We start from the raw sequence: 15,806 nt of genomic DNA, 5'->3' as shown, positions 1-15,806 counted from the left end.
CCTATTAATCTGACTGGGACTTGGACGTAGGATATAGAAGTAACAGGTGCAGGGGTTGAGGGCGAGATATGGATAATATACAGTGCCTTGCGAAAGTATTCGGCCCCCTTGAACTTTGCGACCATTTGCCACATTTCAGGCTTCAAACATAAAGATATAAAACTGTATTTTTTTGTGAAGAATCAACAACAAGTGGGACACAATCATGAAGTGGAACGACATTTATTGGATATTTCAAACTTTTTTAACAAATCAAGAACTGAAAAATTGGGCGTGCAAAATTATTCAGCCCCCTTAAGTTAATACTTTGCTGCGATTACAGCTGTAAGTCGCTTGGGGTATGTCTCTATCAGTTTTGCACATCGAGAGACTGACATTTTTTCCCATTCCTCCTTGCAAAACAGCTCGAGCTCAGTGAGGTTGGATGGAGAGCATTTGTGAACGGCAGTTTTCAGTTCTTTCCACAGATTCTCGATTGGATTCAGGTCTGGACTTTGACTTGGCCATTCTAACACCTGGATATGTTTATTTTTGAACCATTCCATTGTAGATTTTGCTTTATGTTTTGGATCATTGTCTTGTTGGAAGACAAATCTCCGTCCCAGTCTCAGGTCTTTTGCAGACTCCATCAGGTTCTTCCAGAATGGTCCTGTATTTGGCTCCATCCAACTTCCCATCAATTTTAACCATCTTCCCTGTCCCTGCTGAAGAAAAGCAGGCCCAAACCATGATGCTGCCACCACCATGTTTGACAGTGGGGATGGTATGTTCAGGGTGATGAGCTGTGTTGCTTTTACACCAAACATAACGTTTTGCATTGTTGCCAAAAAGTTCAATTTTGGTTTCATCTGACCAGAGCACCTTCTTCCACATGTTTGGTGTGTCTCCCAGGTGGCTCGTGGCAAACTTTAAATTACACTTTTTATGGATATCTTTAAGAAATGGCTTTCTTCTTGCCACTCTTCCATAAAGGCCAGATTTGTGCAATATACGACTCAAATCAAATCAAATCCAATTTTATTTGTCACATAAACATGGTTAGCAGATGTTAATGCGAGTGTAGCGAAATGCTTGTGCTTCTAGTTCCGACAATGCAGTGATAACCAACAAGTAATCTAACTAACAATTCCAAAACTACTGTCTTATACACAGTGTAAGGGGATAAAGAATATGTACATAAGGATATATGAATGAGTGATGGTACAGAGCAGCATACAGTAGATGGTATCGAGTACAGTATATACATATGAGATGAGTATGTAGACAAAGTAAACAAAGTGGCATAGTTAAAGTGGCTAGTGATACATGTATTACATAAGGATGCAGTCAATGTAGATGTAGAGTACAGTATATACGTATGCATATGAGATGAATAATGTAGGGTAAGTAACATTATATAAGGTAGCATTGTTTAAAGTGGCTAGTGATATATTTACATCATTTCCCATCAATTCCCATTATTAAAGTGGCTGGATTGTTGTCCTATGGACAGAGTCTCCCACCTCAGCTGTAGATCTCTGCAGTTCATCCAGAGTGATCATGGGCCTCTTGGCTGCATCTCTGATCAGTCTTCTCCTTGTATGAGCTGAAAGTTTAGAGGGATGGCCAGGTCTTGGTAGATTTGCAGTGGTCTGATACTCCTTCCATTTCAATATTATCGCTTGCACAGTGCTCCTTGGGATGTTTAAAGCTTGGGAAATCCTTTTGTATCCAAATCCGGCTTTAAACTTCTTCACAACAGTATCTCGGACCTGCCTGGTTTGTTCCTTGTTCTTCATGATGCTCTCTGCGCTTTTAACGGACCTCTGAGACTATCACAGTGCAGGTGCATTTATACGGAGACTTGATTACACACAGGTGGAATGTATTTATCATCATTAGTCATTTAGGTCAACATTGGATCATTCAGAGATCCTCACTGAACTTCTGGAGAGAGTTTGCTGCACTGAAAGTAAAGGGGCTGAATAATTTTGCACGCCCAATTTTTCAGTTTTTGATTTGTTAAAAAAGTTTGAAATATCCAATAAATGTTGTTCCACTTCATGATTGTGTCCCACTTGTTGTTGATTCTTCACAAAAAATACAGTTTTATATCTTTATGTTTGAAGCCTGAAATGTGACAAAAGGTCGCAAAGTTCAAGGGGGCCGAATACTTTCTGTAGATTATTATTGAGCTTTTGGATGGCTCTGGATACAACTCCGGGTCTGTTTGGGTCTCCATATGTCGCCTTGGACAGTTCATCTGCAGCTCTCAAGTGGTTTAGCTGGCTTTGGTACTGACCCTGTGTTACTGCAGGCTGGGCAGGGCAGGGGCTCAGCGCAGCAACAGACATACGAACCCAAAGTTGTTGTTTTACCCCTCCTTAAGCTTGTGACTTCTAATGCTATTGCAAAACGTGTCAGACAGCATCAGTAAGGGAAATTTGTGTAAATGACATCTGGCTTCCAGGACACTATCCTGTTGCCAGAGAGCTGAAGTAAATATTTACAGCAAAACATCAATGGAGTGTATGAACTTAAGGTGTCTGCCAGGGACTGTGAATCTAAAATATGCATGGAGATTCTGTGTTATTCATAATTTTCCCTTAGTAAAACATATTTAATGATGGCCGTTACATGCCAGATAACAAGCATAACAACCCCAATTTGTAATTACTGCAGTTTGACAGGAGTTGCAGGATATCCAATAGTTAGGATGATTCCCAGCATGTTGGGTAGGAGGAGATGTTTGTGTTTAGAGAAATACAGCATGCTACTGTAAAACACTTTGGTTCCACGGTTTACTATCATGGTCTCAAATGAATCGTCCAAGCAGGCTTGCTACAAAACCTACGACTATAAATGTAATAACTAGTCTCCTAAGACTCGTAAGTTGTGCTAGTATATTGCATTTTCCAATTAAATACGCTGAAAGATAAGCTCTGTGTGAATGTTGTGTTTTTAGACTGAAGGAGAATTCATTATTTCCATGATTGATTATTTTCCTCTACGGAAAAGTACCTCCCAATGAGTGTGCACTAAATCAATTATTACATTTTTGGTTTCAGATATTTTTCAGGGACGATTTCCATATTTGAACGTGAAATAATATTAATCTTGCAAAGCTGAATAATTTCTATTGCATATATATTCTAGGACACACAATGTATAGTATTCATATATCATTACAAAATGATTTCCATAGATACAGACTGGATAGATATGAGAGGAGATATACAGGTGTAGGATCTTAATTTGACCAGTTTCTCACAGCAGGAGTAATCCTGCAGCAACAGGAAATGTGAATTATTGTGTGGATTATAACAAACTGACAGTTTTGTAGGGGTTCATAAATTGTTAGTTAGGACAAATCAAGTCGGACATTTTAAAGTCGAAATGACAAACTTTCGAAGCCTTTTTAAACCTTGAACACACAGCAAGTTTACATTTCCTGCTGTGCATGACATTTCCTGCAACAGAGTAGGCAGATTACTATCCGACATCTGATCCAATAATATATACAGTATATTCAATGACAAGACATCTTTGCTGCACATACATACAGTTGTGCAATGTGAAACGTTGGATGCTGACTGTGTGATTATTTTGTGAACGTTAATAAATGCTAAGAACGTCTAGGTGAATGTTTTATGTGTGAATGTATGTGTGAATGTATTATCTGAATGCTTTAGGAAGGGCTATGCCATCATTGTTCTATACAGCATGTGTGAATTCCCATTCTGTATACTATATGAGTACTAGAATCTTATCGAAGCTGTGTGTGTGTGTGTGTGTGTGTGTGTGTGTGTGTGTGTGTGTGTGTGTGTGTGTGTGTGTGTGTGTGTGTGTGTGTGTGTGTGTGTGTGTGTGTGTGTGTGTGTGTGTGTGTGTGTGTGTGTGTGTGTGTGTGTGTGTGTGTGTGTGTGTGTGTGTAACACGGTTATACTCACTGGCATGGTCTGTCCGCCGTGCAGGCTGTTGATGGCCGCCTGTGCTTCTGCGTGGCTGGAGAACTTGACAAAGGCACAGCCTGCACACACACACGCCCACACCGATAGACAGGGGGAGGGAGAGAGAGAGAGAGAGAGAGAGAGAGAGAGAGAGAGAGATGCAGCATCAGAGAGCTGGCCTTGAGTAAGGCAAACACATTCATTACCATTATTTTCATGTTATCTAGTTTGTTAATGTATTCTGCCATTTGTGTTTTCAGTGCATAACTCTGAATAAATCATTCTAATTGTAGTGAAGGCATTAGCTGCATGGAACATCCTGTCCCTCGCCCATTTCTAATTCCACCCCTCTACGCCGGAGCACAGGAGCAACAGCATCTACCACCGAGCCTTGGTTGTGATTATTCATCTGTTTAATATTTACACATTGTGATCTGTGTGCAGTCTATCATAAAACAGATTATGATGACAAAGGCAGAGTATTATAATATGCCTATCTGCCAGTATCTTTGCCTGTGTATATTTTTCTACTGAGGGCTTTGCTCAAGGAGCATTCAAATCATCTTAAATCTGTTGCCTGGTTTATGCAAAAATCTACAGGAACAGACAAAAAACTGAAGGTAACATTCTTGGGGTTTCAAATAATTATTTTCTGATTTCGATCACCACAATATGTTAAACAAGATTTAAAGTATAAAAATGTATGCACATGGTTAAAAAGAAACACACAAATATGTAGCTATTCCAATGAATAAATTGTCTTAACATATTCTGATCTATCAGAATATACATGTTTATTGAGGGAGAGATAATAAAACAGAGAAAGACTATGCACAATAAAGAAAGTGCTGTACTGTATAAAAGTGCTGTACTGTTTAAAAGTGTTGAACTGTATATAAGTGCTGTACTATTTAAGTGTTATACTGTATAAAAGTGTTGTACTGTTTAAGTGTTATACTGCATAAAAGTGATATACTGTATAAAAGTGCTGTACTGTATAAAAGTGTTGAACTGTATGAAAGTGCTGTACTGTTTAAGTGTTATACTGCATAAAAGTGCTGTACTGCATAAAAGTGTTATACTGTATAAAAGTGCTGTACTGTTTAAAAGTGTTGAACTGTATATAAGTGCTGTACTGTTTAAGTGTTATACTGCATAAAAGTGCTGTACTGTATAAAAGTGTTGAACTGTATAAAAGTGTTGTACTGTATAAAAGTGCTGTACTGTATAAAAGTGTTGAACTGTATAAAAGTGCTGTACTGTTTAAGTGTTATACTGCATAAAAGTGCTGTACTGCATAAAAGTGTTATACTGTATAAAAGTGCTGTACTGTATAAAAGTGTTGAACTGTATATAAGTGCTGTACTGTTTAAGTGTTATACTGCATAAAAGTGCTGTACTGTATAAAAGTGTTGAACTGTATAAAAGTGTTGTACTGTATAAAAGTGCTGTACTGTATAAAAGTGTTGAACTGTATAAAAGTGCTGTACTGTTTAAGTGTTATACTGCATAAAAGTGCTGTACTGCATAAAAGTGTTATACTGTATAAAAGTGCTGTACTGTATAAAAGTGTTGAACTGTATATAAGTGCTGTACTGTTTAAGTGTTATACTGCATAAAAGTGCTGTACTGTATAAAAGTGTTGTACTGTATAAAAGTGCTGTACTGTATAAAAGTGTTGAACTGCATAAAAGTGCTGTACTGTATAAAAGTGTTGAACTGCATAAAAGTGTTATACTGTATAAAAGTGCTGTACTGTATAAAAGTGTTGAACTGTATAAAAGTGCTGTACTGTATAAAAGTGTTGTACTGTATAAAAGTGTTATACTGTATAAAAGTGCTGTACTGTATAAAAGTGTTGTACTGTTTAAGTGTTGTACTGTTTAAAAGTGTTGAACTGTATAAAAGTGTTGTACTGTATAAAAGTGTTGTACTGTATAAAAATGTTGTACTGTATAAAAGCGTTACACTGTATAAAAGTGTTATACTGTATAAAAGTGTTGTACTGTTTAAGTGTTGTACTGTTTAAAAGTGTCATACTGTATAAAAGCGTAGTACTGTATAAAAGTGTTGAACTGTATAAAAGTGTTGTACTGTTTAAGTGTTATACTGCGTAAAAGTGTTATACTGCATAACAGTGCTGTACTGTATAAAAGTGTTGAACTGTATAAAAGCGTTATACTGTATAAAAGTGTTGTACTGTATAAAAGTGTTATACTGTATAAAAGTGTTGAACTGTATAAAAGTGTTGAACTGTATAAAAGTGTTATACTGTATAAAAGTGTTGTACTGTATAAAAGTGTTGTACTGTATAAAAGTGTTGTACTGTATAAAAGTGTTGTACTGTATAAAAGTGTTGTACTGTATAAAAGTGTTGTACTGTATAAAAGTGTTGTACTGTATAAAAGTGTTGTACTGTTTAAAAGTGTTGTACTGTATAAAAGTGTTGTACTGTATAAAAGTGTTGTACTGTATAAAAGTGTTGTACTGTATAAAAGTGTTGTACTGTATAAAAGTGTTGTACTGTATAAAAGTGTTGTACTGTATAAAAGTGTTGTACTGTTTAAAAGTGTTGTACTGTATAAAAGTGTTGTACTGTATAAAAGTGTTGTACTGTATAAAAGTGTTGTACTGTATAAAAGTGTTATACCGTATAAAAGTGTTGTACTGTATAAAAGCGTTACACTGTATAAAAGTGTTATACTGTATAAAAGTGCTGTACTGTATAAAAGTGTTGTACTGTTTAAGTGTTGTACTGTTTAAAAGTGTTATACTGTATAAAAGTGTTGTACTGTATAAAAGTGTTGAACTGTATAAAAGTGTTGTACTGTATAAAAGTGTTATACTGTCTAAAAGTGTTGTACTGTATAAAAGTGTTATACTGTATAAAAGTGTTGAACTGTATAAAAGTGTTGAACTGTATAAAAGTGTTGTACTGTATAAAAAGTTTTATACTGTCTAAAAGTATAAAAGTGTTGAACTGTATAAAAGTGTTGAACTGTATACAAGTGTTGTACTGTATAAAAGTGTTGTACTGTATAAAAGTGTTGTACTGTATAAAAGTGTTATACTGTACAAAAGTGTTGAACTGTAGAAAAGTGTTGAACTGTATAAAAGTGTTGTACTGTTTAAGTGTTGTACTGTATAAAAGTGTTATACTGTACAAAAGTGTTGAACTGTAGAAAAGTGTTGAACTGTATAAAGGTGTTGTACTGTTTAAGTGTTGTACTGTATAAAGTGTTCTACTGTATAAAAGTGTTCTACTGTATAAAAGTGTTGTACTGTATAAAAGTGTTGTACCGTATAAAAGTGTTCTACTGTATAAAAGTGTTCTACTGTATAAAAGTGTTATACTGTACAAAAGTGTTGAACTGTAGAAAAGTGTTGAACTGTATAAAAGTGTTGTACTGTTTAAGTGTTGTACTGTATAAAAGTGTTATACTGTACACAAGTGTTGAACTGTAGAAAAGTGTTGAACTGTATAAAAGTGTTGTACTGTTTAAGTGTTGTACTGTATAAAAGTGTTCTACTGTATAAAAGTGTTCTACTGTATAAAAGTGTTGTACCGTATAAAAGTGTTCTACTGTATAAAAGTGTTATACTGTATAAAAGTGTTATACTGTATAAAAGTGTTGTACTGTATAAAAGTGTTGTACCGTATAAAAGTGTTATACTGTATAAAAGCGTTACACTGTATAAAAGTGTTATACTGTATAAAAGTGCTGTACTGTATAAAAGTGTTGTACTGTTTAAGTGCTGTACTGTTTAAAAGTGTTGTACTGTTTAAAAGTGTTGTACTGTATAAGTGCTGTACTGTTTAAAAGTGTTGTACTGTTTAAAAGTGTTGTACTGTTTAAAAGTGTTGTACTGTATAAAAGTGTTGTACTGTATAAAAGTGTTGTACTGTATAAAAGTGTTATACTGTATAAAAGTGCTGTACTGTATAAAAGTGTTGTACTGTATAAAAGTGTTGTACTGTATAAAAGTGTTGAACTGTATAAAAGTGTTGTACTGTATAAAAGTGTTGTACTGTATAAAAGTGTTATACTGTATAAAAGTGTTGAACTGTATAAAAGTGTTGAACTGTATAAAAGTGTTATACTGTATAAAAGTGTTGTACTGTATAAAAGTGTTGTACTGTATAAAAGTGTTGTACTGTATAAAAGTGTTATACTGTATAAAAGTGTTGTACTGTATAAAAGTGTTATACTGTATAAAAGTGTTATACTGTATAAAAGTGTTATACTGTATAAAAGTGTTGTACTGTATAAAAGTGTTGTACTGTATAAAAGTGTTGTACTGTATAAAAGTGTTATACTGTATAAAAGTGTTGTACTGTATAAAAGTGTTGTACTGTATAAAAGTGTTATACTGTATAAAAGTGTTGTACTGTATAAAAGTGTTGTACTGTATAAAAGTGTTGTACTGTATAAAAGTGTTATACTGTATAAAAGTGTTGTACTGTATAAAAGTGTTGTACCGTATAAAAGTGTTGTACTGTATAAAAGCGTTACACTGTATAAAAGTGTTATACTGTATAAAAGTGCTGTACTGTATAAAAGTGTTGTACTGTTTACTGTTTAAAAGTGTTATAATAAAAGTGTTGTACTGTATAAAAGTGTTGAACTGTATAAAAGTGTTGTACTGTATAAAAGTGTTATACTGTCTAAAAGTGTTGTACTGTATAAAAGTGTTATACTGTATAAAAGTGTTGAACTGTATAAAAGTGTTGAACTGTATAAAAGTGTTGTACTGTATAAAAGTTTTATACTGTCTAAAAGTATAAAAGTGTTGAACTGTATAAAAGTGTTGAACTGTATACAAGTGTTGTACTGTATAAAAGTGTTGTACTGTATAAAAGTGTTGTACTGTATAAAAGTGTTATACTGTACAAAAGTGTTGAACTGTAGAAAAGTGTTGAACTGTATAAAAGTGTTGTACTGTTTAAGTGTTGTACTGTATAAAAGTGTTATACTGTATAAAAGTCTTGAACTGTATAAAAGTGTTATACTGTATAAAAGTGTTGTACTGTATAAAAGTGTTGTACTGTATAAAAGTGTTCTACTGTATAAAAGTGTTCTACTGTATAAAAGTGTTGTACTGTATAAAAGTGGTGTACCGTATAAAAGTGTTCTACTGTATAAAAGTGTTCTACTGTATAAAAGTGTTATACTGTACAGAAGTGTTGAACTGTAGAAAAGTGTTGAACTGTATAAAAGTGTTGTACTGTTTAAGTGTTGTACTGTATAAAAGTGTTCTACTGTATAAAAGTGTTCTACTGTATAAAAGTGTTGTACCGTATAAAAGTGTTCTACTGTTTAAGTGTTGTACTGTATAAAAGTGTTCTACTGTATAAAAGTGTTCTACTGTATAAAAGTGTTGTACTGTATAAAAGTGTTGTACCGTATAAAAGTGTTCTACTGTATAAAAGTGTTATACTGTATAAAAGTGTTATACTGTATAAAAGTGTTGTACTGTATAAAAGTGTTGTACCGTATAAAAGTGTTATACTGTATAAAGCGTTACACTGTATAAAAGTGTTATACTGTATAAAAGTGCTGTACTGTATAAAAGTGTTGTACTGTTTAAGTGCTGTACTGTTTAAAAGTGTTGTACTGTATAAAAGTGTTGTACTGTATAAAAGTGCTGTACTGTATAAAAGTGTTGTACTGTTTAAGTGCTGTACTGTTTAAAAGTGTTGTACTGTATAAAAGTGTTGTACTGTATAAAAGTGTTGTACTGTATAAAAGTGTTGTACTGTATAAAAGTGTTGTACCGTATAAAAGTGTTGTACTGTATAAAAGTGCTGTACTGTATAAAAGTGTTGTACTGTTTAAGTGCTGTACTGTTTAAAAGTGTTGTACTGTATAAAAGTGTTGTACTGTATAAAAGTGTTGTACTGTATAAAAGTGTTGTACCGTATAAAAGTGTTGTACTGTATAAAAGTGTTGAACTATATAAAAGTGTTGTACTGTTTAAGTGCTGTACTGTTTAAAAGTGTTGTACTGTTTAAGTGCTGTACTGTTTAAAAGTGTTGTACTGTATAAAAGTGTTGTACTGTATAAAAGTGTTGTACTGTATAAAAGTGTTGTACTGTATAAAAGTGTTGTACTGTTTAAAAGTGTTGTACTGTTTAAGTGCTGTACTGTTTAAAAGTGTTGTACTGTATAAAAGTGTTGTACTGTATAAAAGTGTTGTACCGTATAAAAATGTTGTACTGTATAAAAGCGTTACACTGTATAAAAGTGTTATACTGTATAAAAGTGTTGTACTGTTTAAGTGTTGTACTGTTTAAAAGTGTCATACTGTATAAAAGCGTTGTACTGTATAAAAGTGTTGTACTGTATAAAAGTGTTGTACTGTATAAAAGTGTTGTACCGTATAAAAGTGTTGAACTGTATAAAAGTGTTATACTGTATAAAAGTGTTATACTGTATAAAAGTGTTGTACTGTATAAAAGTGTTGTACTGTATAAAAGTGGTGTACTGTATAATAGTGTTATACTGTATAAAAGTGTTATACTGTATAAAAGTGTTATACTGTATAAAAGTGTTGTACTGTATAAAAGTGTTGTACTGTATAAAAGTGTTGTACTGTATAAAAGTGTTATACTGTATAAAAGTGTTGTACTGTATAAAAGTGTTGTACTGTATAAAAGTGTTATACTGTATAAAAGTGTTGTACTGTATAAAAGTGTTGTAATAAAAGTGTTATACTGTATAAAAGTGTTGTACTGTATAAAAGTGTTGTACTGTATAAAAGTGTTATACCGTATAAAAGTGTTGTACTGTATAAAAGCGTTACACTGTATAAAGTGTTATACTGTATAAAAGTGCTGTACTGTATAAAAGTGTTGTACTGTTTAAGTGTTGTACTGTTTAAAGTGTTATACTGTATAAAAGTGTTGTACTGTATAAAAGTGTTGAACTGTATAAAAGTGTTGTACTGTATAAAAGTGTTATACTGTCTAAAAGTGTTGTACTGTATAAAAGTGTTATACTGTATAAAAGTGTTGAACTGTATAAAAGTGTTGAACTGTATAAAAGTGTTGTACTGTATAAAAGTGTTATACTGTCTAAAAGTATAAAAGTGTTGAACTGTATAAAAGTGTTGAACTGTATAAAAGTGTTGTACTGTATAAAAGGGTTGTACTGTATAAAAGTGTTGTACTGTATAAAAGTGTTATACTGTACAAAAGTGTTGAACTGTAGAAAAGTGTTGAACTGTATAAAAGTGTTGTACTGTTTAAGTGTTTGTACTGTATACAAGTGTTATACTGTACAAAAGTGTTGAACTGTAGAAAAGTGTTGAACTGTATAAAAGTGTTGTACTGTTTAAGTGTTGTACTGTATAAAAGTGTTATACTGTACAGAAGTGTTGAACTGTAGAAAAGTGTTGAACTGTATAAAAGTGTTGTACTGTTTAAGTGTTGTACTGTATAAAAGTGTTCTACTGTATAAAAGTGTTCTACTGTATAAAAGTGTTGTACCGTATAAAAGTGTTCTACTGTATAAAAGTGTTATACTGTATAAAAGTGTTATACTGTATAAAAGTGTTGTACTGTATAAAAGTGTTGTACCGTATAAAAGTGTTATACTGTATAAAAGCGTTACACTGTATAAAAGTGTTATACTGTATAAAAGTGCTGTACTGTATAAAAGTGTTGTACTGTTTAAGTGCTGTACTGTTTAAAAGTGTTGTACTGTTTAAAAGTGTTGTACTGTATAAAAGTGCTGTACTGTATAAAGTGTTGTACTGTTTAAGTGCTGTACTGTTTAAAAGTGTTGTACTGTATAAAAGTGTTGTACTGTATAAAAGTGTTGTACTTGTACTGTATAAAAGTGTTGTACTGTATAAAAGTGTTGTACCGTATAAAAGTGTTGTACTGTATAAAAGTGCTGTACTGTATAAAAGTGTTGTACTGTTTAAGTGCTGTACTGTTTAAAAGTGTTGTACTGTATAAAAGTGTTGTACTGTATAAAAGTGTTGTACTGTATAAAAGTGTTGTACCGTATAAAAGTGTTGTACTGTATAAAAGTGTTGAACTATATAAAAGTGTTGTACTGTTTAAGTGCTGTACTGTTTAAAAGTGTTGTACTGTTTAAGTGCTGTACTGTTTAAAAGTGTTGTACTGTATAAAAGTGTTGTACTGTATAAAAGTGTTGTACTGTATAAAAGTGTTGTACTGTATAAAAGTGTTGTACTGTTTAAAAGTGTTGTACTGTTTAAGTGCTGTACTGTTTAAAAGTGTTGTACTGTATAAAAGTGTTGTACTGTATAAAAGTGTTGTACCGTATAAAAATGTTGTACTGTATAAAAGCGTTACACTGTATAAAAGTGTTATACTGTATAAAAGTGTTGTACTGTTTAAGTGTTGTACTGTTTAAAAGTGTCATACTGTATAAAAGCGTTGTACTGTATAAAAGTGTTGTACTGTATAAAAGTGTTGTACTGTATAAAAGTGTTGTACCGTATAAAAGTGTTGAACTGTATAAAAGTGTTATACTGTATAAAAGTGTTATACTGTATAAAAGTGTTGTACTGTATAAAAGTGTTGTACTGTATAAAAGTGGTGTACTGTATAATAGTGTTATACTGTATAAAAGTGTTATACTGTATAAAGTGTTATACTGTATAAAAGTGTTGTACTGTATAAAAGTGTTGTACTGTATAAAAGTGTTGTACTGTATAAAAGTGTTGTACTGTATAAAAGTGTTGTACTGTATAAAAGTGTTGTACTGTATAAAAGTGTTGTACTGTATAAAAGTGTTGTACTGTTTAAAAGTGTTGTACTGTATAAAAGTGTTGTACTGTATAAAAGTGTTGTACTGTATAAAAGTGTTGTACTGTATAAAAGTGTTATACCGTATAAAAGTGTTGTACTGTATAAAAGCGTTACACTGTATAAAAGTGTTATACTGTATAAAAGTGCTGTACTGTATAAAAGTGTTGTACTGTTTAAGTGTTGTACTGTTTAAAAGTGTTATACTGTATAAAAGTGTTGTACTGTATAAAAGTGTTGAACTGTATAAAAGTGTTGTACTGTATAAAAGTGTTATACTGTCTAAAAGTGTTGTACTGTATAAAAGTGTTATACTGTATAAAAGTGTTGAACTGTATAAAAGTGTTGAACTGTATAAAAGTGTTGTACTGTATAAAAGTGTTATACTGTCTAAAAGTATAAAAGTGTTGAACTGTATAAAAGTGTTGAACTGTATAAAAGTGTTGTACTGTATAAAAGGGTTGTACTGTATAAAAGTGTTGTACTGTATAAAAGTGTTATACTGTACAAAAGTGTTGAACTGTAGAAAAGTGTTGAACTGTATAAAAGTGTTGTACTGTTTAAGTGTTGTACTGTATACAAGTGTTATACTGTACAAAAGTGTTGAACTGTAGAAAAGTGTTGAACTGTATAAAGGTGTTGTACTGTTTAAGTGTTGTACTGTATAAAAGTGTTATACTGTACACAAGTGTTGAACTGTAGAAAAGTGTTGAACTGTATAAAAGTGTTGTACTGTTTAAGTGTTGTACTGTATAAAAGTGTTCTACTGTATAAAAGTGTTCTACTGTATAAAAGTGTTGTACTGTATAAAAGTGTTGTACCGTATAAAAGTGTTCTACTGTATAAAAGTGTTGTACTGTATAAAAGTGTTATACTGTATAAAAGTGTTGTACTGTATAAAAGTGTTGTTATAAAAGTGTTATACTGTATAAAAGCGTTACACTGTATAAAAGTGTTATACTGTATAAAAGTGCTGTACTGTATAAAGTGTTGTACTGTTTAAGTGCTGTACTGTTTAAAAGTGTTGTACTGTATAAAAGTGTTGTACTGTATAAAAGTGCTGTACTGTATAAAAGTGTTGTACTGTTTAAGTGCTGTACTGTTTAAAAGTGTTGTACTGTATAAAAGTGTTGTACTGTATAAAAGTGTTGTACTGTATAAAAGTGTTGTACCGTATAAAAGTTTTGTACTGTATAAAAGTGCTGTACTGTATAAAAGTGTTGTACTGTTTAAAAGCTGTACTGTTTAAAAGTGTTGTACTGTATAAAAGTGTTGTACTGTATAAAAGTGTTGTACTGTGTTGTACCGTATAAAAGTGTTGTACTGTATAAAAGTGTTGAACTATATAAAAGTGTTGTACTGTTTAAGTGCTGTACTGTTTAAAAGTGTTGTACTGTTTAAGTGCTGTACTGTTTAAAAGTGTTGTACTGTATAAAAGTGTTGTACTTGTACTGTATAAAAGTGTTGTACTGTATAAAAGTGTTGTACCGTATAAAAGTGTTGTACTGTATAAAAGTGTTGAACTGTATAAAAGCGTTACACTGTATAAAAGTGTTATACTGTATAAAAGTGTTGTACTTGTACTGTATAAAAGTGTTGTACTGTATAAAAGTGTTGTACCGTATAAAAGTGTTGTACTGTATAAAAGTGTTGAACTGTATAAAAGCGTTACACTGTATAAAAGTGTTATACTGTATAAAAGTGTTATACTGTATAAAAGTGCTGTACTGTATAAAAGTGCTGTACTGTTTAAGTGCTGTACTGTTTAAAAGTGTCATACTGTATAAAGCGTTGTACTGTATAAAAGTGTTGTACTGTTTAAGTGTTGTACTGTTTAAAAGTGTTATACTGTATAAAAGTGTTGTACTGTATAAAAGTGTTGAACTGTATAAAAGTGTTGTACTGTATAAAAGTGTTATACTGTCTAAAAGTGTTGTACTGTATAAAAGTGTTATACTGTATAAAAGTGTTGAACTGTATAAAAGTGTTGAACTGTATAAAAGTGTTGTACTGTATAAAAGTGTTATACTGTCTAAAAGTATAAAAGTGTTGAACTGTATAAAAGTGTTGAACTGTATAAAAGTGTTGTACTGTATAAAAGGGTTGTACTGTATAAAAGTGTTGTACTGTATAAAAGTGTTATACTGTACAAAAGTGTTGAACTGTAGAAAAGTGTTGAACTGTATAAAAGTGTTGTACTGTTTAAGTGTTGTACTGTATAAAAGTGTTATACTGTACAAAAGTGTTGAACTGTAGAAAAGTGTTGAACTGTATAAAGGTGTTGTACTGTTTAAGTGTTGTACTGTATAAAAGTGTTATACTGTACACAAGTGTTGAACTGTAGAAAAGTGTTGAACTGTATAAAAGTGTTGTACTGTTTAAGTGTTGTACTGTATAAAAGTGTTCTACTGTATAAAAGTGTTCTACTGTATAAAAGTGTTATACTGTATAAAAGTGTTGTACTTGTACTGTATAAAAGTGTTGTACTGTATAAAAGTGTTGTACCGTATAAAAGTGTTGTACTGTATAAAAGTGTTGAACTGTATAAAAGCGTTACACTGTATAAAAGTGTTATACTGTATAAAAGTGTTATACTGTATAAAAGTGCTGTACTGTATAAAAGTGTTGTACTGTTTAAGTGCTGTACTGTTTAAAAGTGTTGTACTGTATAAAAGTGTTGTACTGTATAAAAGTGCTGTACTGTATAAAAGTGTTGTACTGTTTAAGTGCTGTACTGTTTAAAAGTGTTGTACTGTATAAAAGTGTTGTACTGTATAAAAGTGTTGTACTGTATAAAAGTGTTGTACTGTATAAAAGTGTTGTACCGTATAAAAGTGTTGTACTGTATAAAAGTGCTGTACTGTATAAAAGTGTTGTACTGTTTAAGTGCTGTACTGTTTAAAAGTGTTGTACTGTATAAAAGTGTTGTACTGTATAAAAGTGTTGTACTGTATAAAAGTGTTGTACCGTATAAAAGTGTTGTACTGTATAAAAGTGTTGAACTATATAAAAGTGTTGTACTGTTTAAGTGCTGTACTGTTTAAAAGTGTTGTACTGTTTAAGTGCTGTACTGTTTAAAAGTGTTGTACTGTATA

The 15,806-nt window shown here is 31.9% G+C and overlaps 1 protein-coding gene across 24 annotated transcripts in view; it reads right to left on the bottom strand.

Annotated features, from left to right (window-relative positions):
* The window catches only part of LOC118362360 (CUGBP Elav-like family member 4), a 195,113-nt gene that overhangs the window by 36,495 nt on the left and 142,812 nt on the right, over positions 1 to 15,806 (bottom strand). For all 24 annotated transcript variants that reach the window (XR_008081614.1, XM_052481143.1, XM_052481160.1 and 21 more), the window contains exon 5: positions 3,930 to 4,009. Coding sequence is in view for 23 of the 24 variants with exons in the window: in XM_052481143.1 (XP_052337103.1) it covers positions 3,930 to 4,009 (80 nt within the window). In the remaining variant the exon portion in view is untranslated. The remainder of the gene's footprint in view (positions 1 to 3,929; positions 4,010 to 15,806) is intronic.

The sequence above is a fragment of the Oncorhynchus keta genome, chromosome 2 (assembly GCF_023373465.1).
Source record: "Oncorhynchus keta strain PuntledgeMale-10-30-2019 chromosome 2, Oket_V2, whole genome shotgun sequence".
NCBI lineage: Eukaryota > Metazoa > Chordata > Actinopteri > Salmoniformes > Salmonidae > Oncorhynchus > Oncorhynchus keta.
Note: the sequence above shows the minus strand (reverse complement) of the source record. Positions and strands in the feature narration are given on the sequence as shown.